Source organism: Pseudophryne corroboree, unplaced genomic scaffold (assembly GCF_028390025.1).
Source record: "Pseudophryne corroboree isolate aPseCor3 unplaced genomic scaffold, aPseCor3.hap2 scaffold_1181, whole genome shotgun sequence".
NCBI classification, from domain to species: domain Eukaryota; kingdom Metazoa; phylum Chordata; class Amphibia; order Anura; family Myobatrachidae; genus Pseudophryne; species Pseudophryne corroboree.
In genome coordinates this window covers 48,711-74,092 of record NW_026967806.1, presented here as the reverse complement: position 1 = coordinate 74,092, position 25,382 = coordinate 48,711, and the positions used below count along the sequence as shown (strand labels likewise).

Below are 25,382 nucleotides of genomic sequence, written 5' to 3'. Positions count from 1 at the left end.
GTAATCTCGGCTGGTTTGCTAACAGGGTAGTGCTGGACTACTCCTGTTACTCCCATGGCTGGAATTGTCCTACCAGTGGTTCTCATGCCCACTGTCGAATTTATCACTGACTTGGCCGCCCCTGTGTCTACAAGAAAGTTTAAAGTTTTACCAGCTACATTAATTGCGATCTCAGGTTCACTTCCAAGACTTGCAATCAACTTTACTGGTTGCAGATTACAGGTATGGCCACACCCCTATTGGGTATTGTGACCTGCCTGAATCCCGTTGGCAGCGACTACTTGTGAGGGAGATAGCTGGGAACTACCAGAGGCATGCCAATCTCTGTTCGGGGGATATCTTTTTGTTTCCCCTGCATGTGGCTCATAACTCCGTCTCTGTGGACCCTGCTCCCAATGTCGTGTGTCGTGTCGTTGTCTAGGGGGTTGGTAAAAATTTTGCATATTTCTTGATCTACAATCTCGTGCATAGTGTCCCTGTTTATGACAAGAATAACATGTTACCACAGTTGACTTACCCTTCTGGTATGGTGGTACATACGCAGGCTGCTTTGTGGTCAGCGCCTTTATACTTACTGTCATTAGCTTATCACTTTGCGACTCCCTGTGTCTAGTGATGTTTCGGTCGTGATCAATAGCAGCCTCTCTCAAAGTGGACACTGACAGACCTCGCCAACATGGTTGCGTGGTCTGCACCCTTGCCTTTAATGTTTCCTTTAAACCATCCATCAGTACAGATACTGCTACTTCTTGATGGTTAGGATTGGTCTTAATGTCCTCTATACCAGTGTACTTTGCCATTTCTAATAGTGCCCGGTGAAAATATTCTGTTGCCGTTTCAGACTCCTTTTGTTTAATGGAGAATATTTTGCTCCATTTAACAACTGCTGGGAAATACTCCTTTAACTGTAAGTTTATCATTTTCACGTTATCTTTGTTGTACACGTCTGTCAGAGGTACATCCTGGTCTAGTTTACAATCAGCTAAGAATTTAGCTGAGTCAACATTGGAGGGTAAACAAGCTCTTAGCAATATCTGCCAATCTTTATTATTGGGCTCTAAAGTGTTTCCTAGGTCTGTGATGTATTTTTGGCTGGCAACTAAATCTTTTCTAGGGTCAGGGAATTCAGACACTATGGTCCTTAATTCCATTCGGGAAAATGGGCTGTACATGGCAATGTTCCTTATGGGCGTGGCTCCTGATACATCTGTTTTCCCATTGGGTTAACTCTAACAACCTCATTCTGTGTAGATTCTACAGCTTGTGGTGAAATTGTTTCAGTATAATGCATGGTGCCGTACTTACCAGTCGATACGACCTCACCTATCCCTCCGCTAGGGGCCTTTACTAATCTCGTGGGTAGAGCTGTTCCTACTGTGGTCTCTGCTATGGTAGCCGCTAGAGAGAGAGCTGAAATTGTTGCCGCTTCGTCCTCTTGATCACACTCCTGAGGAAAGTTCAAAACAGGGTACAACTTGCACGGGTTAATACTTGCATGGGTTAATGGGTTAACATTATCATTAACATTTACATGGTTACTAAGTGATTGTGTGTTACACCTTAGTGCGTCTTTCTCCGCAATCAACTTCTCTCCCGGTATATATGGTGGCGGCGGGGCTGTTGCAACCAGTTTTCTGTTTGAGCCAGATCCCGCCGCCTGAGCCAAACCTCTCTGTATCTCACCTTCCTGTTGCCACAACTGTAAGTAATCATAATGCTGAACTCGTCTCTTTATTGATTTTATGAGACATATCCTCCTCCTTAAATTTTGTAACACTTCTGGGCTGAAGCTACCTATTCTGGGGAATTTCTCCCGGTCTTGTACAGTCATCCTTTCCCATTCGTCACATAAAGTTTCTGTGTGAATTCCATATTTCTCACACATTATATACCTGGCCGATCCTACTGGACGGTTTACAGGGTCAACCCGAACCGAGGTTGATCGCCCCCTTCTTGAACAATTGGCCCCCATAACCTGCAGGCGTCGCTTGCTTTACCTCTGATCTCGATATCAGGGTATTTCAGCTGACCCTTACAGAAAACCAAAATATTCGCGATAGGTAGGCGGTGAAGTTTACCGAGCACCTCACTCGCTCGCCCACACCGACCAATACGACCTGATCACACCGATATGGTGCTGGCGTACTCGATACAGGGCACCTATAAAACCTTTTGTTTACTGGAACATGTGAGGGTGATCCGCAGAACACTTACTCTTTCCAGTAAAGGTGGGGTTGTTAAACAGTTCCTGAGTGACCAGCGAACTTCCCTTTTTAAAAATAAAAAATTACACAAATCACGTCAGAATGTACAAATAGCGTGTGTGACCCCTGTACTCTAATGGTACTGAGTCAGATTACTAACTAATGCACGCAATTACGTGCGGTACAATCGTTCAGTACATAAGCAACTAAACCTATGTATGGAAAGATCAATGGAATCGAAAATTGCGGCTGCGAGTTCCTTCAGCAAGAGCTTGTATGGCCTATATGGGTGTTGCACCAACCCTCCTTCGGTGTTGTGCCTCTGGACTGTATAGCGGACTTCTTTGTCTATTTTACCTGTACCTGCTGGTTTGTTATGACCTCCTGGTCTTGTGCCTATACGACCTCCTGGTCTGACCTCCTGGTCTTGTTCTTTACTGGTCCGCTATACTCTAATGCTCTAATATTGTTTAACCAAGGATGCCTCCCTAGCCACCGTGTATGTCACTTACACGTATGTCCCTCACGAGTACTCGGTGATTTCTTTTGGTTCAACCTCTAAAATTGTATGAAAAACACTCACTCACCACATGCACACTTTTGCTTTTATCTCTATTTCTGCGCAGAAATTTTGTCTTTAGCCCAGCTGTGTTACCAATTAGGAGCAGGATCTGTTAATTAAATTTCGGACACCAAAAATAGACTTGCGTTATTTATCGCCTGTTGCGCTATTTACCACTTTGCGCTACTTATCGCCTTGCGTTATTTATCGCCTTGCGTTAAAAAAAATCAACTTATCGTGACTTGAGCTAGGTGGGCGTAACCAGACGCTCCGTTGCGTAATGTACGCTGCGTGCGTCGGCCTTTGGATTGCGTACACAAGTCTTTTGTTAGGGACACGTGTACACAAAGCAAAGATCCACCGTAACACAATTTATACTTTTATCAATGTAGATGATCCCTGGTCATCTACCGCACAACCACACTGATTTCGCCTTATTTTCCCAGGCAAAACTATGTGTTTGTCTATACTTTAACTATATCACCTCTATTCTTAAACTATGAAATAACAGCAAGTCTCTTTTAGCACTTTTCTATCAACTATAAAATTTGCAAACAGGATAATGATATACGAAAAAAATGAAATACACAGATGAAAAGAAATGCAGATATTTATGCGTGCGTGTGTACGCAAGACAGAAGAAAAATAAACCGTTTTAAAAGATACTAGCGTTTTGTTCTTACCTCCGGATCCCGGATTCCTTCAGCACTCTTAATCTAAGCGAAGCAGACGCTTATCCCATCAGCACTGCGAGACAACCTCCCGCCCTTTGCTGAGGGATAATGTCTGCTGATCTACCTAGTGCAGATATGTGAAGGACAGGACGAGTCCCCAATTGATAAAGCTGAATTCTTTTATCGTACTTATAACCCTTTATGAGGTCTAAGAACACTGTACGCTGTTTACTTAAGAAGTACCGTAAGGGTACGCTAGTTGCGTAACGATCGCTCAGCCGTAGGCGAGACGCTCAAGCGTCACGTTCGCTCACGGCTCAGAGATCACAGACAAGCACGTTATTGGCTATGACTAACGTAATGATTCGCTATGGCGTAGCGGACGCTCGAGACCACGAAGAGATCACCAGCGGCGCAGACGCTCACAACGCTATACCTTGATATCTATACCTTTAACAATGAGAGACACAGTATACCTTTATGTAGAGACAATGTGTAAGTGCAACCTGGTGTAACCTGTTTAACTACAAAGCTGCTTGAGCGTCTCCGACGCTCTGAGTACACTTAACACTATGAGAAAATACACAGATACTTGTTTAGGGTCCAAAGCCTAATATATATGTATTATAACTAATATACTTGTAAAAAGGAATCACAGTACAAATGATACTCTACAGTATAACATAAACCAACTAACCATATAACTATACAAGAAATACAATACAACACAATACTAATCAAGGGAAAATTACGAGAGAGGAGAGAGAGAGAGAAAGAGATTGGCTCAATATCACAAGGAGACAAATACAATTGCGGAGAAACACTTACGCCCAACGGGTAATGATCGCATGCGCCTCGATATCCAGCTCCCGATTATCAGCAATGAGAACCGTTTGAAGAGAGAGTGAAGCTGGATATGATCGGCCTGTCTATTTATGCCCCACACACAATGCAATCCAATGGTCCCTACAATCCCATTGTTCATTGGACACAGGAATTCGGCTCCGTACCATAACAAAAGGTCATAGGTTGATTCATACAGGTGGGCTGTGACTGTTTCCAACTGTTCAGGTGGGTGGGATACTAGATTTCCCGCCGCATGATTAAACAAGAACAAATAGAAAATGGACATAACTTGTTATGTCCATAACTATTCGCACGAGCGATTAATCCGCTCCAAACCAACACCGGAATATTGCTATTTAAATACTCTTCCGATGGGTACCAAACACCATTGTATGAATCCTGTTAGACCCTTCGTACAATACAAAGAGGGATTCCTCCGCTCAGGAACATGCTATGTTAACCAAACTTTCAGAATCTATCAAAGGGACCATGATCTATAAACTACATTTATACTGAAAATATGTAACGAATGAGTCGCACGCTACGATTACATAAACTCTACCGTAAATACGCATACTGCGTGCCTGCGGGTGCACGCTATTGCGGGTATGCGCCTTCACGGGAGAGCGTACGCATGCGCAGCCCGGACCTGAGTGAGGTGCAAATATGGCAGTGTGCATTGAGATATTTTTCTGACTTTGACAGGCCTAAAATTAGGCTCCATTAAGGTACAAATTTCGGCCCTATCTATTTTTTCAAAAGGAATTGGCTTCTCTCCCAGAAGTCCAAACTTTCGTAAAGGGAGTGCTGCACATCCAGCCTCCTTTTGTGCCAACAGTGGCACCATGGGACCTTAACGTGGTGCTACAGTTCCTTAAATCACACTGCTTTGAACCTCTTCAAACGGTGGAATTAAAATTCCTCACCTGGAATGTGGTTATATTAGCCTTGGCATCTGCACGGCGGGTTTCGGAGTTAGCGGCCTTGTCTCACAAGAGCCCCTACTTGATTTTTCATGTGGATAGAGCAGAGTTGAGGACTCGTTCTCAATTTCTGCCTAAGGTGGTCTCTTCTTTTCATTTGAACCTACCTATTGTGGTGACTTGGAGGACTCTAAAATCCTGGATGTGGTCCGGGCCTTGAAAATTTACGTAGCCAGGACGGCTAGGGTTAGGAAAACAGAGGCTCTGTTTGTCCTGTATGCAGCCAACAAGATTGGCACGCCTGCTTCTAAACAGACTATTGCTCGCTGGATCTGTAACACGATCCAGCAGGCTCATTCTACGGCTGGTTTGCCGGTACCAAATTCGGTAACGGCCCATTCCACTAGAAAGGTGGGCTCTTCTTGGGCGGCTTCCCGAGGCGTCTCGGCATTACAGTTGTGCCGAGCAGCTACTTGGTCGGGTTCAAACACGTTTGATACCCTGGCTGATGAGGACCTCACGTTTGCTCAATCGTGCTGCAGAGTCATCCGCACTCTCCCGCCCGGTTTGGAGCTTTGGTATAATCCCCATGGTCCTTACGGAGTCCCAGCATCCTTTAGGACGTAAGAGAAAATAAGATTTTAAACCTACCAGTAAATCTTTTTCTCCTAGTCCGTAGAGGATGCTGGGCGCCTGTCCCAGTGCGGACTAAATCTGCAAGACTTGCTTACATAAGGGTTATGTTACAGTTGACATCGGTCTTTGACTGATACTGTTTTTCGTTCATACTGTTAACTGGTTGCGTATATTCCATGTTATACGATGTGGTTGGTGTGGGCTGGTATGAATCTTGCCCTTAGATTTACAAAATCCTTTCCTCGTATTGTCCATCTCCTCTGGGCACAGTTTCTCTAACTGATGTCTGGAGGAGGGGCATAGAGGGAGGAGCCAGTGCACACCCATACTAAAAGTTCTTTATAGTGCCCATATCTCCTGCAGAGCCCGTCTATACCCCATGGTCCTTACGAAGTCCCCAGCATCCTCTACGGGCTAGGAGAAAAAGATTTACCAGTAGGTTTAAAATCTTATTTTTTCTGTGTGATTTTTATTCACCATATACCTCTTGAATCCCCTGGTTGTGCTGATACACTGCACAGGGGGTTCTTGTCCGGTATTGAGCTGCTGTTATTGTACTGTGTTGCCTTGCATTGAGCTTTCAGATATGTCAGCTACAGAGGGCAATGGTGCTGGGGCTGATCCTACAGTGCGTGGTGGTGACACTGCAGACACGTTAGAGGAAAACATAGCAGCAGGGGGTTCAGGTTCTGGGGGTTCCTTACCCCCCAGTGGGACCGTAGCAACGGGGGTTCAAAATGACCCACCTTGGGCTACTTTTTCCACGTTAAGTACACTGGTAACTAAATTTACGCCACCTATGGGACCTCATGTGCTGGTACAACCGCTTATGGTCCCTGCGGTTAATCCGCCGTGGGCAGATCACCTGTCCACTCAGTTATAGCAATTGAACCAATCACTGACTAAACAGAAATCTAATCCTCGCCCGCCTAAGACCAAGGGGTCCCCTAAGCGGGCCATTACTTCCTCACAATCCACCCACGTCCCAGACACCTCGTGTGATGAGGATGGCGTCTATACTGACCCGACACACTGATCCAGATAATTCTGATGGGGAATCTGTCACACAGGTGGATGTTCCTGACTTATTGGAGGCTATCGGGCTAATTCTTCAAATTACTGATGACCCAGAGCCTGACGCTGCCCCTAAGAGACCGGACAGATTTAAACGTCAGAAAGTCGTTAAACAAGTTTTACCTCATTCTGCCCATTTAGTTGACATACCTCAGGAATCCTGGGGAAATCCAGGAAATAAACTCACGCCCCCACAAGAAGATGCTGGCTCGCTATCTCCTCGCTGCGTAGCTAAGTAAGAATTGGGAAACACCACCACCAGTCGATTCACAGGTGGTGCGGCTGGTGGTATCCTCGGCTCTGCCTGTAACTACCGTAACGTCTCTGAAAGAACCGACGGATAAGCGTGTGGAGGGTTGTTTAAAGGCAATTTACACCCTAGCAGGAGCTGTGTGTCGGCCCACTCTTGCAGCGACATGGGCTGGAGAGGCTATTGAAGCGTGGGCTCAGTAGGTGGAAGCGGAGCTGCCTTCCAACTTTTCTGATAGTGCTAGACAATGTCTATCGTATATTGTCACAGCTTCTCATTACATTAAGGGGGCGGCTTCTGATGCCGGTATTCTGGCGGCCAAGGCTTCTACTGCGTCCATTTTGGCTCGCCGAATTCTTTGATTACGATCCTGGTCTGTGGATCTGGAGTCTAAGAAAACTCTGGATGTGCTCCCTTTTTAAGGGAGACATTCTTTTTGGAGAAGACCTCAACAAGATAGTGGCTGACTTAGCTTCTGCTAAAACAGCGTGTCTACCTAGTACTGCTCCTTTGGTACCGAAGGCTAAGAGTACTTCCTTTCATCCTTCAGGGAAAGCAAAAAGTCAGGCGTACCCGAAACAGGTTCGCACTTCCAAACCCACTAAGCCCAAACCTTAATGGGCTTGGGCTGCCCGTCGGCCTGCTGCATGGCGGGGAGGGCCTCCCTCTGGGGGATCCCAGTGGGGGGCCGACTTCTAGGGTTTACCCAGGAATGGTTGAAGACCACTTCCGATGCCTTGATACAGGAAGTCGTCACTCGAGGTTACGCCGTATCCTTCAAAAGTCGTCCCCCTCGTCTATTTTGCCTGACAGACGTCCCTTCGGATCAGGTGAAGGCAAAAACTCTTCTTTCGGTGGTACAGTCCCTCCTGGACAGGTGGCTCTGGTTCAGAGAGGCAAGAGGTACTATTCACTGCTGTTCCTAGTCCCGAAACCGAATGGGTCCTCTCTGCCCATTCTCTACATCAAGTCCTTGAACAAATATGTGAGATTCTCCAAGTTTCGTATGGAAGCTCTCCGCTCTATTGTTCTGGCCTTGGAGCCCGAGGATTATATGGTCTCCCTGGACATACAGGATGCTTACCTGCATATTCGTATCGCAATGTCGCATCAGCAGTACCTGAGGTTTTGCTGTTGGCAACCTCCATTACCAATTTCGGGCGTTACCTTTTGGTTTGACCACGGCCCCGCGAGTCTTCACCAAGGTCATGGCGCTAATGACGGCTGTACTCCGCCGTCAAGGGGTCAGGATCCTACTGTATCTGGACAACTTGTTGATCCTGGCGAATTCCGCAGAAATTCTCCTACGCCACATAGATATGACGCTCCAGTTTCTGCAAGCCCACGGGTGGCTCATCAACTGGAAGAAATCTTCCCTGGTCCCTGCTCAGAGCATGGTGCACCTGGGGGCGTTGATGGACACTCACAACCAGCGGTTGTTCTTGTCTCAGGAGAATGTCCTGAAGCTTCAGGACAGGATTCAATGCATTCTATCTCATCCGCAAGTGTCGATACATTCGGCTATGCAAGTGCTAGGTCTCATGGTGTCTGCGTTCGACATGGTGGAGTACGCTCAATTCCATTTCCGCACTCTGCAGAAATTGATACTTGCCAAGTGGGATGGCCTGCCTCACCGGATCAGGTCTCATATGATCTCCTTGTCTCCAGAGGTCCGTCTGTCACTAAGCTGGTGGCTACAGGACCAACGATTGAGCAGGGGTCGTCCCGAGCAGGGGTCGTCCCGAGCAGGGGTCGTCCCTTCTGGATCTCCAACTGGGTCCTTCTGACGATGAATGTCAGTCTGAGAGGTTGGGGCGTGATTTTGGAGCATCAGTTCCTTCAGGGTCGGTGAACCAAGGAGGAGTCTCTCCTCCCGATAAACATTCTGGAACTGCAGGCGGTGTGGTGTTCAATGCACTGAACTTGGCCCAGCAATTGATACAGAACAGACCTGTTCAAGTACAGTCGGACAACGCCACCACGGTGGTGTACATAAATAGTCAAGGTGGCACTCGAAGCCGCATGGCAATGAGGGAAGTATCAATGATTCTTCAGTGGGCGGAACGCCATCTGCCAGCTATAGTGTTCATTCAGGGGGTCCTAAACTGGGAAGCAGACTTCCTCAGTCGTCAAGATGTACACGCCGGAGAGTGGAGCCTCCATCCAGAAGTATTTCAACTCCTCGTGGAAAAATAGGGCCTCCCAGATGTGGACCTGATGGCGTCTTGACACAATCACAATTTTCCGGTCTTCGGGACAAGGGATCCTCAAGCAGCGTTCGTGGACACATTGGCAGTTCCATGGAACTTTCAGCTGCCATACGTGTTCCCTCCGTGGTCACTCCTGCCCAGAGTAATAAGGAAGTTCAAGCAAGAAGGAGGAATCCTACTTCTGATCGCTCCAGCGTGGCCCAGACGGCATTGGTTCTCAGACCTTCAGGGTCTATTGATAGAGCGTCCCCTTCTACTTCCGCAGCGCCCAGATCTCCTCGTTCAGGGCCCCTGTGTATATCATGATTTGGCCCAGTTAGCTTTGACTGCGTGGCTCTTGGAGCTTCCATTCTGAGGGCTAAAGGATTTTCTGAGGCGATCATTCAAACCATGTTGAAGGCCTCGAAACCGGTTTCTGCTCTGGTTTATCATAGGGTCTGGAATTACTTTGCTTGGTGCACCACTAACAATCATGATGCTTACCAATTTAGTACAGCCAAACTTTTGGCCTTTCTACAACAGGGCCTGGACTTAGGCCTTCGTCTGGCCTCCATCAATGTTCATATTTCTGCCTTGTCGGTTTGGTTGCAGAGGAAAATTGCGACTCTACCTGATCATACATTCACTCAGGGTGTGTTGCAGATTCAACCTCCTTACGTCCCGCCTGTGGCTTCTTGGGACTTGTCGGTGGTTCTGGAGGCATTACAAGGGTCTCTGTTTTTTGCTGGCTATTGCCTCTGCTAGATGGGTGTCGGATTTGGGTGCCTTGTCTTGTAGGTCTCCATATCTGATTTTTCACCGTGAGCGGGCGGTTCATAGAACACGTCCCGGGTACCTACCTAAGGTGGTTTCTTCTTTCCAACTTAATCATGAGATTGTGGTTCCGGCCTTTGCCTCTCCTAAATTGTCTTCCAAAGAGCGGTCTTTGAATTTGGTACGTATCTATGTGAAGAGAACTGCCTCCATTCGGAAGTCTGATTCTCTCTTTGTACTGTTTGGTTTTCACAAATGTGGCTGTCCTGCTCACAAGCGGACCTTGGCCAGATGGATTAGAATGGTGATTGCGCATGCTTATGTACAGGCTGGTGGTCCAGCTCCTGCGACTATCAATGCCCATTCTACTCTATCTGTTGGACCTTCTTGGGCGGCCCGCCGTGGTGCGACCCTTGAACAATTGTGCAAGGTGGCTACTTGGTCCTCAGTGAACACGTTCATAAGGTTCTATGCCTTCGATACTTCCGCCTCCCAGGATGCTTCCTTTGGACGACGGGTTCTTGTGCCCGCTACAGTGCATCCCCTCCCATGAGGAACTGCTTTAGGACATCCCCGATGTTGTTCCCTGTGGAACCCAGTGTATCCCGCAGCCGAAAACAAGATTTATGGTAAGAACTTACAGTTGTTAAGTCTCTTTATGCGAGGTACACTGGGTTCCACAGGGCGCCCACCCTGACGCACTTGGCTTCTTTTGGTTGGTATGGCATTAGCCGCTGACACCTTCTCCTGTCGTGAGAATGTGGTGTATGTGGCTACTAATGATTGTCGTCTCTCTTACCTGCTACTGCATTGGACTGGTTAACAAAAACTGAACTCCTCTGCATGGAGGCGGGGTTATAGAGGAGGCAGCACTATGCATTCTGGGAACAGTCAAAGCTTTTAGCCTGCTGGTTGCTCGGATCAAGATCATACTTTACACCCCAATGTTATTCCCTGTGGAACCCAGTGTACCTCGCAGAAAGATTTAACAGTAAAATCTCGGGTTTTTGCTTTTTTTTTTTTTTTTTTTTTTTTAGGTAGAACGTCTGTCTGATATTAAAACAGAAAATATAGAGGGAGAAGAAGAGAAGTATCTAACTGTTATAAAGGCAGAAGATACAGATGAAGAAGAGATGTATCTAACTGTTATAAAGGTAGAAGATACAGAGGAAGAAGAAGAGACGTATGTGAGGGGAGATCAGCAGTGTAAGGAGGAGGAGATCCCTACAGATATCACCACAGGTGAGTAATAAACACACATTCTCCTTACTCAGTGATTACAGGAATCTCTTATCCTACACCCTCCTCTGTCAGTACAGACTAATGAGGAATATGTATTTTCCCAGTGGGGGAGTCAGGAGCCATCAGCCCCTATTATACTCCTGCTCTCCACTCACATAATGTCACTGTGTGTTACCAGCCCAGAGATCTGACCAGTCTCCTCCCCACACTCTCTGGTGTATCTCATACATCAGGGGCCATCAGCCCCTATTATACTCCTGCTCTCCCCCTCACATCATGTCACTGTGTGTTACCAGCCCAGAGATCTGACCAGTCTCCTCCCCACACTCTCTGATGTATCTCATACATCAGGAGCCATCAGCCCCTATTATACTCCTGCTCTCCCCCTCACATCATGTAACTGTGTGTTACCAGCCCAGAGATCTGACCAGTCTCCTCCCCACACTCTCTGGTGTATCTCATACATCAGGAGCCATCAGCCCCTATTATACTCCTGCTCCCCACTCACATAATGTCACTGTGTGTTACCAGCCCAGAGATCTGACCAGTCTCCTCCCCACACACTCTGGTGTATCTCATACATCAGGAGCCATCAGCCCCTATTATACTCCTGCTCTCCTCTCGCATCATGTCACTGTGTGGTACCAGCCCAGAGATCTGACCAATCTCCTCTCCACACTCCCTGGTGTATCTCATACATCAGGAGACATCAGTCCCTATTATACTCCTGCTCTCCCCCTCACATCATGTCACTGTGTGGTACCAGCCCAGAGATCTGACCAGTCTCCTCCCCACACACTCTGGTGTATCTCATACATCAGGAGCCATCAGCCCCTATTATACTCCTGCTCTCCTCTCGCATCATGTCACTGTGTGGTACCAGCCCAGAGATCTGACCAATCTCCTCTCCACACTCCCTGGTGTATCTCATACATCAGGAGACATCAGTCCCTATTATACTCCTGCTCTCCCCCTCACATCATGTCACTGTGTGTTACCAGCCCAGATATCTGACCAGTCTCCTCCCAACACTCTCTGGTGTATCTCATACATCAGGAGCCATCAGACCCTATTATACTCCTGCTCTCCCCTCACATCATGTCACTGTGTTACCAGCCCAGAGATCTGACCAGTCTCCTCCCCACACTCTCTGGTGTATCTCATACATCAGGAGCCATCAGCCCCTATTATACTCCTGCTCTCCCCCTCACATCATGTCACTGTGTGTTACCAGCCCAGAGATCTGACCAGTCTCCTCCCCACACTCTCTGGTGTATCTCATACATCAGGTGCCATCAGCCCCTATTATACTCCTCTTTATTTATTTTTTCTCTAACATCCACAAGGGATATTGGGGACTTATTGCAATGGGGTATAGATGGGTCCAAAGGAGCCGGTGCACTTTAAAGTTCTTCCATTGGGTGTGCTGGCTCCTCCCCTCTATGCCCCCTCCTACATCCAGTTTATAACTATGTGCCCCAGGAGAGGATGCCGCTCTGGAGCTCCAGAAGTTTTTCTTTAGTTTATTTTAAACGTTATTGTCAGTATGCTGTTTGGGAAACAGTATACCTGCACTGAGGGAGTTGGGGGGGGGGGGGGGGGGGGTTACCGGTCTCTTCAGGCGTCAGAGCCGCTTCCCCGCTGCAGGACCACCGTCCTGAGAGGTTGTTGGTACCGCAGGGCATTGCACCTTACCAAACGCAGCACGCCGCACACCCCTAACAATGCCGGGAGGGAAGAAGAGTGGTGAGTACAAACCAGGGGATCCCCCGGCTCTTGGTGCGGCGCGATTACAGGGGCGGCATACAGACGCTTTACGGAGGGATCCGCTATAGCCCCCCTGTGTACACTGGCCAGCGGTGGTGGAAACAGGCATTCATGTTACATTTTACACCTGTTAGGAGACATTTGCCAGTATAAATATCTGTAGAGCTCCAGCGCCATTACAGGGGGCGGAGCTTCCTCAGAGCGGGACCAGTGGCGTTTTGGCACTTTCCTCTGCTTACAGCTGCAGCAGCAAGGACACACAGCTCCTGCAGACACTCAGGATACACAGGAAACTGGTACAGGGGTGTAAATAAGGGGGAGAGCCGCTATTATACACACTATAGTGTCCTGAAAAGGACAAGACTCTGGTGTTATACTGTGATACAGACAGCCTGCAGTCTCACGGAGTCTGACAGGCTTTTTGGGTGTGCTGTTCCTCTCTCTCTGTCTCTCCTCACATACCAGTCTGGGCAGGCTTGCTATTCAATATACGTGTGTGTGTGTGTGTGTGTGTGTGTGTGTGTGTGTGTGTGTGTGTGTGTGTGTGTGTGTGTGTTTGTCTACTGTAAACATGGTAAAACACTAATTATGCAGTGTATGTCACACCAGATTCTCTCCCTCTGCGGCTGGTTCCCTCTCGTGAACAATGCAGCCAGTCCTCCCAAGTTAGTGAGGAGGGTCAGGAGCCATCCTGGCTCAGTGCCATAAAAATCATGATGGCGGACATGTCATCCCAGCTCACTGCTAATAATCAAAAGACACAATAACTGCAGCAGGCTGTAGCAGTCCTAGCTGCAAGGGCAGATGATAAACAGCCCCCCCTCCCCCCTCCCTAGTTCAGGGCAACATAATTGTGGGCTGCCTGATTTACTCTCAGAATCTGAGGATGAGGTGCATGAGGAGGGGGAGGAATGGGATCCTATTACAGAGGATTCACCTTCTGCACAGGGTATTGAGCCCCTTATACTTGCTATCAGGGATGTGATAAAAGTCCCTTTGGAAGACGCTGCAGTGCCGCAGTTGTTTTTATTAGCACAGAAAAAGAAATAAGTGTCACTTTCCCTGATTCTAAGGAACTAGATGACATGTTTAAGTTAACCTGGAAAAATCCTGACAAAAATTACCAGGTGACAAAACTGTTTATGTACACTTTCCCATTTACTCCAGAAGGCAGGAAACACTGGGGAGAGCCCCCGGCAGTAGACGTATCAGTCTCTCGCCTATCAAAGAAAGTGCTATTACCAGTCCCTGGCTCCTCTGCATTAAAGGACCCTGGGGATAGGAAAATAGAGACTACATTAAAGTCTATTTACACAGCAGCTGGTGTATCACAAAGACCTGTGATAGCGGGTTGCCGGATGACACATGCCATTCATACATGGGCGACTCGAATTCAAGAAAGCCTTGCTGGAGATATGTCTCTGGTGACTCTCATAAAGCACATTAAGGACACTGCATATGTCCTGTGTGACTCTCTCAAGGGGATAGGTGCTATTAACGCTAGGACTACTGCCATGGCAGTGTCGGCGCGCAGAACTTTGTGGCTGCATCAGTGGATAGCGGACGCAGATTCCAAGCGCAGAGTGTGGAGTCTCTTCCTTTCTCAGGGGAGTTGCTATTTGGGGTTGAGTTGGATACATGAATTTCAAAGGTTACTGCGAGTAAATCCACGTTTCTCCCCTCTGGGGCCCCACTGGCCAGGCGTTCCTACCCAGGGAGGTCTACCCAATCCTTTCGGACTGCCAGGTTCAGATCAAGAGCCGGAGGCACCTCAAACGCGGCGAGAGGCACCAGAGACAAGACCGGCCGCCACAGGTTCTCGGTAACAAAGCACCAGTTCAGCTTCCACTAGGGCCTCGGCATGATGGTGCCCCCCCCCCCCCCAACCCTGAGGGGATCTCGACTGCGTTGTCATGCTCGGCGGAGATTGGGGTTCCGACAATCAACCTTGGGCTGGGAGGACAGCTGACTGTGTAGGAAGTAGACAAGGAGGTTGAATGTAGTTTTTCCTCATGAAGTGGAGGACTAGTGGGTGTTAGAGTTGGCTGGAGGGCATAAAAAGAATGAGAACTCTGTAGAAGGATAACTGTGTTTTTAATGAAGAAACAACTGTACACCGATACTTGAGGAATTGAAAGACACGGATGAATGAACTGAAGTCTGTAATTAAACGAGGTGAGGAATGGAGCTGAAGATCACCGGTATTTGAGGAACTGAAAGACTGGGGTTTGTGGTTGGTAGACAAGGCTGAAGGAGACTGGGTTTTTGAAGAACTGAAAGACTGTGGCTTGTGACTGGTAGACGAGGCTGAGAAACTCTGACTTTGAAGAAATGAAGACTGTGGCTTGGGCTTGGAAAGTGAGGCTGAAGAACTCCGATCTGGAAGAAGTGAAGACTGTGGCTTGAGCTTGCAAGACACTCGCAGGAACCACTGTTTAGCACCCGAAGCCCCTTAACGACCGGGACCCCCGTGAGAGCCTCCATGAGTGGCGACGGGTCAAACAACAGGACTGCAGCAGTGATGGGTCATGGACAGATGATAGCAACCGGAACCGGGGAACCAGGAGCAGCCTGGGAACACAGAGCTGGAGCACCTTTCACAGGAAAGTAACTTGAAACACTGGAACTCTCCCTGAGCCAGCCCCCCTTTATAAGGGTAGACTACACTGGATTGGCTGGATACAGAGTGTGGATTTCATTGGCAAATCTCAGGTCTCCAACATGGCCACCCCCAGCACTGGGGATATTCTCAGCTGCAGCACTTAAGCTAACCCAGCTCCGGCCTTGCCTTCCTGAGACAGTCACCGCCAGAGGGCTCTGCTGCAGCAACTTCCCGTCGCAACACCCGGCCCCCGACCTCCGGATGCCGCACACGCGCCCAAGGACCCACTGAAAGCAGCTCCCCGCCGCTGGAACTAAAGTAGGCCTAACTAAAGGTTTTCAAGTTCACAATGGAATCCTTGTGAGCAATGATTGTGGGTCTGGAAGAACAAGAGTTCATGGTTTTGTTGATATAAATGATGCTCATCTCCATATACCGATATGGCTGTCTCACCAGGCTTACCTACGGTTTGCCCTGCTTGAATGATCACTACCCGTTCCAGGCGCTACCCTTCGGCCTGGCCACAGCTCCAAGGGTCTTCACAAAGGTGACGGCGGAGATGATGTTCCAGCTCCGAGTCCAGGGGATCAATATTGTCCCTTACCTAGACGAGCTCTTGATAAAAGTGAGATCCAGGGAGCTTCTATTGCTCAATATAGGCCGCACTATTCAGCTTCTGTCACATCATGGGTGGATCCTCAATTTACAGAAGTCCCTACTTCTGAGAAACATTCCCAGGAACAGGAGCCTACTCAGTAGCTCCAGTTCCTGGGAATGTTTCTGGATACAGTGGCTCAGAAAGTGTTCCTCCCAGAGGACAAGGCAAGGATGCTCCAGGATGTGGCCCGAGCGGTTCTACAACCGAATCAGATCTCCATCCATCTTTGCATAAGATTGTTGGGAAAGATGTTGGCCTCATACAAGGCGATCCAGTACTGAAGGTTCCACGCCAGAACATTTTAATTGGATCTCCTGAGCTAGTGGTCCGGTTCCCATCTTCAGGTGCACCAGATCATACACTACCGTTCAAAAGTTTGGGATCACTTAGACATTTAATTTTTTAAGGAAAAGCACTGTTTTTTTTCAATGAAGATAACATTAAATAATCAGAAATACACTCTATACATTGTTGATATGGTAAATGACTGTACTAGCTGCAAACGTCTGGTTTTTAATGGAATATCTACATAGATGTATAGAGGCCCATTTCCAGCAACCATCACTCCAGTGTTCTAATGGTACATTGTGTTTGCTGATCACGGTAGAAGACTAATGGATGATTAGAAAACCCTTGTGCAGTTATGTTAGCACAGCTGAAAACGGGTTTGCTCGTTAGAGAAGCTATAACACTGGGCTATCTTTGAGTTAGTTGAGTGTCTGGAGCATCACATTTGTGGGTTTGATTATACTCTCAAAGTGGCAAAGAAAAGAGAACTTTCTTGTGAAACTCGACAGTCTATTCTTGTTCTTAGAAATGAAGGCTATTCCATGCGAGAACTTGCTGAGAAACTGAACATTTCCTACAACGGTGTGTCCTACTCCCTTCAGAGAACAGGCTCTAACCAGAGTAGAAAGAGAAGTGGGAGGCCCCGGTGCACAACTGAGCAAGAAGACCAGTACATTAGAGTCTCTAGTTTGATACATAGACAGCTCACAGGTCCTCAACTGGCAGCTTCATTAAATGGTACCCACAAAATGCCATTGTCAATGTTTACAGTGAAGAGGCGACTCCGGGATGCTGGCCTTCTAGGCAGAGTGGCAAAGAAAACGCCAATAAAAGGAAAAGATTAATATGGGCAAAAGAACACAGACGTTGGACAGAGGATGAAAAGACAACAAAGAAGTCCCGCACCAGCTTAATTGGATATTAGATAATATTGCTCAGTAATTGCTCTCTTGATCTCGCCTTTATCAGGAGATCGTCCAAGTATGGGATAATTGTGACTCCATGCTTGCGCAGGACCACCATCATTTCCGCCGTTATCTTGGTGAAAATCCTTGGGGCCGTGGAAAGCCCAAACGGCAACATCTGAAATTGGTAATGACAATCCTGTACAGCGAATCTCGGGTACTCCTGATGGGAAGGATATATGGGGACATGAAGGTAAGCATCCTTTATGTCCAGAGACACCATAAACTCCCCCTCCTCCATGCTGGCTATTATCGCCCTGAGCGATTCCATCTTGAATTTGAATCTTTTCATGTACAGGTTTAGGGACTTTAGATTCAAAATAGGTCTGACTGAACCATCCGGTTTCGGGACCACAAAGAGGGTTGAGTAGTACCCTCTTCCCTGCTGGTTCAAGGGAACCCTGATAATTACTTACTGTTGACACAGCGTTTGAATTGCAGCTAACACTACCTTCCGTTTTGGGGTAGAAGCTGGTAAGGCCGACTTGAAAAATCGGCGTGGGGGCACCTCTTCGAATTCCAGTTTGTATCCCTGGGAAACTATTTCCAACGCCCAAGGATTCAGGTCTGAGCTGACCCAGACCTGGCTGACCAGTCGAAGATGTGCCCCCACCGGTGCGGACTCCCGCAGGGGAGCCCCAGCGTCATGCAGTGGGTTTTGTAGAAGCCGGGGAGGACTTTTGTTCCTGGGTACCAGGTGAAGCAGGTGTTCTTTTCCCTCTGCCCTTACCTCTGGCAAGGTAGGAGGATCCCCGACCTCTTCTGGACTTTTGCGACCGAAAGGACTGCATCTGATATAGTGGTGTTTTCTTCTGCTGTTGGGGAATAAACGGTAAAAAATTAGATTTACCTGCGGTAGCTGTGGAAACCAGGTCCGCCAGCCCATCCCCAAACAACACGTCACCCTTATAGGGTAGAACCTCCATATGCTTTTTCGAATCCGCATCACCCGTCCATTGGTGGGTCCATAAGGATCTTCTCGCTGGCTCTGGAAGCCAGTAATCCAATGTCCCTTTAAGCGTCTCTCATATACAAGACTGCGTCTTTGATACGGGCTAGAACTAACAAAACAGTATCTCTATCCATGGTATCAATGTCAGCTGTCAGATTATCTGTCCAGGCTGAGATTGCGCTACATACCCATGCCGACGCAATTGTTGGTCTTAGCACAGCTCCCGTATGTGCATAAATAGACTTTAAAGCAGTCTCCTGCCTGCGATCCGCAGGATCCTTGAGGGCCGCTGTGTCTGGAGACGGTAGCGCCACTTTCTGTGACAGGCGCGTTAAAGCCTTGTCCACAGTGGGAGGGGATTCCCAACGTACCCTGTCCTGTGTAGGGAAGGGGTATGCCATATTAATTATTTGGGGGATCTGCGGTCTCCCAAGCTTTTTCAAAAAACTCATTAAGTTTATGAGATGGGGGAAAATTTAGAATCTGTTTCTTTCCCTTAAACATGTGTACCCTCGTGTCAGGAACATAGGGTTTATCAGCAATATGCAACACATCTCTTATTGCTATAATCATACACTGAATGCTCTGTCACCTTAGGGTGCAATTTAGCTTCATCAGAGTCCGTGTCGGTAGTTGTGTCCACAATTTGTGCTAAGGGACGCTTTTGAGACCCTGACGGGCCCTGTGAGTCGGTCCAATTTGAGGATTGACCCCCTGATGCCTCCCCTGATTCAGCCTTATCAAGCCTTTTATGTAAAGATGCCACACTTGCATTCAACATATGCCACATGTCCATCCATTCCTGAGTCGGCACCACCGACGGGGACACACCACTCATCTGCGCCACCTCCTCCTTGGAGAAGCCTTCCGCTTCAGACATGTTGACACACACGTACCAACACCCCACACACACACACACAGGGATATACCTATAAGGGGACAAAACCCCAACCAGGCCCTTAGGAGAGACAGAGAGAGAGTATGCCAGCACACACCCAGCTCCTAAATAACACCGGAAAAAACCAGACAGCGCTTTTCTATATTATAACTATCCAATTTCCCACTCACTGCGTTACCAATGTGCCCCTCCTTTCTTTTTCCAGCCTCTGAAGCGTTCAGCAGGGTAGAGTCCGGGGAGCCAGTGTGTGTCATGCAGCTCTGTAGAGAAAATGGCGCTGGTTAGTGCTGAGGGATCAAGCTCCGCCCCCCCAGCGGCGGGCTTCGCTCCCTGTACAATTTTCATAAAATGGCGGGGGGATTGTCTATTTGCTGCCTCCACAGCCTAATTAGACCCTTTATTGCCTAAAACGAGGATTATTGCTGCCCAGGGCGCCCCCCCTGCACCCTGCACCCATCAGTGCTGCCTCTGTGTGTTGTGTATGGGAGCAATGGCGCCCTGCTTACCGCTGCGTGCCTTACCTCATGAAGATCTGAAGTCTTCTACTGCCTGAGATGTCTTCTTGTTTCTCATACTCACCCGGCTTCTATCTTCCGGCATCTGTGAGGAGGACGGTGGCTCGGCTCTGGGACGAACCCCAGGGTGAGACCTGTGTTACGACTACGTCTGGAGCTAATGGTGTCCAGTAGCCTAAGAAGCAGAGCCTATCAGTTAAGTAGGTCTGCTTCTCTCTCCTCAGTCCCACGATGCAGGGAGCCTGTTGCCAACAGGACTCCCTGAAAATAAAAAACCCTAACAAAATTATTTTTCCACAGAAAACTCAGGAGAGCTCTCTGCAGTGCACTCATTCTCCTCTGGGCACAGAATCTAACTGAGGTCTGGAGGAGGGGCATAGAGGGAGGAGCCAGTGCACACCCATACTAAAAGTTCTTTTTAGGTGCCTATGTCTCCTGCGGAGCCCGTCTATATCCCATGGTCCTTACGAAGTCCCCAGCATCCTCTAGGACGTAAGAGAAAAAGTGTTATGGACAGATGAATTGAAGCTTGAGGTGTTTGGATCATACAGAAGAACATTTGTGAGACTCTGAACAAGTGAAAAGATGCTGGAAGAGTGCCTGACGCCATCTGTCAAGCATGGTGGAGGTAATGTGATGGTCTGGAGCTGCTTTGGTGCTGGTAAAGTGGGAGATTTGTACAAGGTAAAAGGGATTTTCAATAAGGAAGGCTATCACACCATTTTGCAATGTCATGCTATACCCTGTGGACAGCGCTTGACTGGAGCCAGTTTCCTCCTACAACAGGACAATGACCCAAAGCACACCTCCAAATTATACAAGACCTATTTATGGAAGAAACTACAAATATTTGTGGTAACAGACTGTGCGCTATTAGCAGCCGTGTCCTATTGGTAATAAAGTGTCACCAACACTTCAATCAACAAGGAAAAAGGCAATTTTACCATACAGGTCAGGGCGCTTCAATGTCATAAATGAATCATTACATATGTCGATTCCGTTTACTTGGATATCACTGTAAGACAACATAAAAATGACAAAGGCATGTAATGAACTGGTCTAGGCGTCCCCAGGAACCGTCATACAGGCAAGTGAGCGATCCACGTGTCCTCCCGTTTCCTCCACCAACGCGTTTCGATAGCTCTAGGCTCTTTTTCAAGGTGTAGGAGGTTGTTGTGCTGTGGGAATATTTATACCCCACTTGATGAACTCCAATTGGTAAACTTGTGTAAAACCTAATACCAGACAAAGACCTACTACTTTCTATGAACCTCATACCCAGTAATGAAAATCCTGTCCGAAAAAGTCCATTCCAGTGTGTCCATTCCCACCTGCAAGGACAGGTTCTAATTTACTGGGTGGAACAGTGTCCGACATTTGTTCCGCTTCCGGCGGAAGGAGGTCAGCGGCCTCTCTATCCAATTGTCGAAGGACGTATCCATTAAGGACTTCATTACTTGTCATTCAGTAAATATGATCTATTGTATTAGGTGCAGTTGTGATAAATTTTATATAGGTCGGACCAGTAAGGCTCTAAAGATTAGAATGGGTGAACACCTACGTAATATAAGAAAAGGCTTGGAAGCACTTTGCGCCAGGTAGAGCGCGTTCTACACATTGCGCCAGGTAGAGCGTGTTCTACGCATTGCACCAGGTAGAGCACGTTATACACATTGCAGCAGGTAGAGCACGTTATACACATTGCAGCAGGTAGAGCACGTTATACACATTGCACCAGGTAGAGCACGTTATACACATTGCAGCAGGTAGAGCACGTTATACACATTGCAGCAGGTAGAGCACGTTATACACATTGCAGCAGGTAGAGAATGTTATACACATTGCACCAGATAGATCACGTTACACACATTGCACCAGGTAGAGCACGTTATACACATTGCACCAGGTAGAGCACGTTATACACATTGCAGCAGGTAGAGCACGTTATACACATTGCAGCAGGTAGAGAATGTTATACACATTGCACCAGATAGATCACGTTACACACATTGCACCAGGTAGAGCACGTTATATACATTGCAGCAGGTAGAGCACGTTATACACATTGCACCAGATAGATCACGTTACACACATTGCACCAGGTAGAGCACGTTATACACATTGCAGCAGGTAGAGCACGTTATACACATTGCAGCAGGTAGAGCACGTTATACACATTGCAGCAGGTAGAGCACGTTATACACTTTGCTCCAGGTACAGCACGTTATACACATTGCAGCAGGTAGAGCACGTTATACACATTGCAGCAGGTAGAGCACGTTATACACATTGCAGCAGGTAGAGCGTGTTATACACATTGCACCAGGTAGAGCACGTTATACACATTGCACCAGGTAGAGCACGTTATACACACTGCAGCAGGTAGAGCGCGTTATATACATTGCACCAGGTAGAGCACGTTATACACATTACACCAGGTAGAGCACGTTATACACATTGCAGCAGGTAGAGCACGTTATACACATTGCAGCAGGTAGAGCGTGTTATACACATTGCACCAGGTAGAGCACGTTATACACATTGCACCAGGTAGAGCACGTTATACACATTGCGCCAGGTAGAGCACGTTATACACATTGCAGCAGGTAGAGCGCGTTATATACATTGCACCAGGTAGAGCACGTTATACACATTACACCAGGTAGAGCGCGTTATACACATTGCAGCAGGTAGAGCGCGTTATACACATTGCGCCAGGTAAAGCGCGTTATACACATTGCGCCAGGTAGAGCGCGTTATACACATTGCGCCAGGTAGAGCGCGTTATACACATTGCGCCAGGTAGAGCACGTTATACACAGTGCACCAGGTAGAAAACGTTATACACATTACACCAGGTAGAGCACGTTATACACATTGCAGCAGGTAGAGCGCGTTATATACATTGCACCAGGTAGAGCACGTTATACACATTGCAGCAGGTAGAGCGCGTTATACACATTGCGCCAGGTAGAGCGCGTTATACACATTGCGCCAGGTAGAGCGCGTTATACACATTGCGCCAGGTAGAGCGCGTTATATACATTGCACCAGGTAGAGCGCGTTATACACATTGCAGCAGGTAGAGCGCGTTATACACATTGCAGCAGGTAGAGCGCGTTATACACATTGCGCCAGGTAAAGCGCGTTATACACATTGCGCCAGGTAGAGCGCGTTATACACATTGCGCCAGGTAGAGCGCGTTATACACATTGCGCCAGGTAGAGCACGTTATACACAGTGCACCAGGTAGAAAACGTTATACACATTACACCAGGTAGAGCACGTTATACACATTGCAGCAGGTAGAGCGCGTTATACACATTGCACCAGGTAGAGCACGTTATACACATTACACCAGGTAGAGCACGTTATACACATTGCAGCAGGTAGAGCGCGTTATACACATTGCGCCAGGTAGAGCGCGTTATACACATTGCGCCAGGTAGAGCGCGTTATACACATTGCGCCAGGTAGAGCACTTATATGATTAAAAAAACAGGACAATAAATACATTTAATATATGTAATGGGTTTATGGTGCTGCTATAATAGAAGCCCCAGACTGGATTTAGGGGTCATTCCGAGTTGATCGCTTGCTGCAGTTTTTCGCAGCACCGTGAACAGATTACTACTGCGCATGTGTATGCACCCCAATGCTCAGGCGGGTCGTACAGGTACAAAGCGAATCGTTGCTGTGCGATGGATTTAACGTAGAATCCATTCGCAATGCCGGTCGCAAGGTGATTGACAGGAAGAGGGCGTTTGTGGGTGGCAATTGACAGTTTTCTGGGTGTGTTTGGGAAAACGCAGGGGTGTCCAGGCGTTTGCAGGGCGGGTGTCTGACGTCCATTCCGGCTCCAAAAAGACAGAAATGATCGCAGCGGCTGAGTAAGTCCAGAGCTGCTTAGAAACAGCACAAAATGTTTTTGCAACGCTCCGCCGCACAAGCGATCGCACACTGCAAAGTGAATATACACTCCCCTATAGGCAGCGACTATCTGATCGCTGCGCTGCAAAAAATAGCTAGCAAGCTATCGACTCGGAATAAGGACCTTAGACGCTACAAAAGTGTTACAGGGGGAGCGAGAGGGTGACAATGCTGCTGGGCTGTTATCATACCGGAGGTATGCATTCAGGATCCCGGCAGCCGTAATACCGACGCCAGAATCCCGACAGCCGCCAGAATACCGATGCCGGCATCCCGAGGAGATAAGGAGATCGACTACGATATCCTGACAGTCAGGATCCTGAAGGTAAGTAGGCACTGCTGCCACAGGTTTAGCGTGCGGAAGGGGGGGTAGGTTTAGGCACACCCAGGGGGGGGTTAGGGTATGGGGTGGGGGAGGTTAGGGTTAGGCTGCAGAGAGGGGGAATAAGGTTAGGCGCTAAGGGGGGGAGGTTAGAGTTAGGCTGTGGGTAAGGGGGGTGGTTAGGTTTAGGTTGTAGGTAAGGGGGGGTTAGGTTTAGGTTGTGGGTAAGGGGAGGGTTAGGGTTAGGCTGTGGGTAAGGGGGTGGTTAGGCACTGCTGGGGGGAGGTTAGAGTTAGGCTGTGGGTAAGGGAGGTTAGGGTTAGGCACTGCTGGGGGGAGGTTAGGGTTAAGCTGTGGGTAAGGGGGGTTAGGTTTAGGCACTGCTGGGAGAAGTTAGGGTTAGGCTGTGGGTAAGAGGGGTTAGGGTTACGCACTGCTGGGGGGAGGTTAGGGTTAGGCTGTGGGTAAGGGGGGTTAGGTTTAGACTGTGGGTAAGGGGGGTTAGGGTTACGCACTGCTGGGGGGAGGTTAGGGTTAGGCTGTGGGTAAGGGGGGTTAGGTTTAGGCACTGCTAGGCGGAGGTTAGGGTTAGGCTGTGGTTAAGGGGGGTTAGGTTTAGGCACTGCTGTGTGAAGGTTAGCGTTAGGCTGTGGGTAACGGGGTTAATTTTAGGCTGTGGGTAAGGGGGTGGTTAGGCACTGCTGGGGGGAGGTTAGGGTTAGGCTGTGGGTAAGGGGGGGTGGTTAGGTTTAGGCACTGCTGGTGGAAGGTTAGGTTTAGGCTGTGGGTAAGGGGGGGTTAGGGTTAGGCACTGCTGGGGGGAGGTTAGGGTGTGGGTAAGGGAGGGTTAGGGTTAGGCACTGCTGGGGGGAGGTTAGGTTTAGGCCGTGGGTAAGGGGTGTGGTTAGGTTTAGGCACTGCTGGGGGGAGGTTAGGGTTAGGCTGTGGGTAAGGGGGGTGGTTAGGCACTGCTGGGGGGAGGTTAGGATTAGGCTGTGGGTAAGGGGGGTGGTTAGGGTTAGGCTGTGGGTAAGGGGGGTTAGGTTTTGGCACTGCCGAGGGGAGGTTAGGGTTAGACTGTGGGTAAGGGAGGTCAGGTTTAGGCACTGC

At 48.3% G+C, this 25,382-nt stretch overlaps 1 protein-coding gene across 1 annotated transcript in view; it reads left to right on the top strand.

Moving 5' to 3' along the window:
- The first annotated feature begins 8,692 nt into the window (after window positions 1–8,692).
- The window catches only part of LOC134990573 (zinc finger protein 260-like), a 32,703-nt gene continuing 16,013 nt past the window's right edge, over window positions 8,693–25,382 (top strand). Inside the window, exons 1-2 of the mRNA XM_063950702.1 lie at window positions 8,693–8,839; window positions 11,170–11,374. Coding sequence (XP_063806772.1) covers window positions 8,693–8,839; window positions 11,170–11,374 — 352 coding nt within the window. The remainder of the gene's footprint in view (window positions 8,840–11,169; window positions 11,375–25,382) is intronic.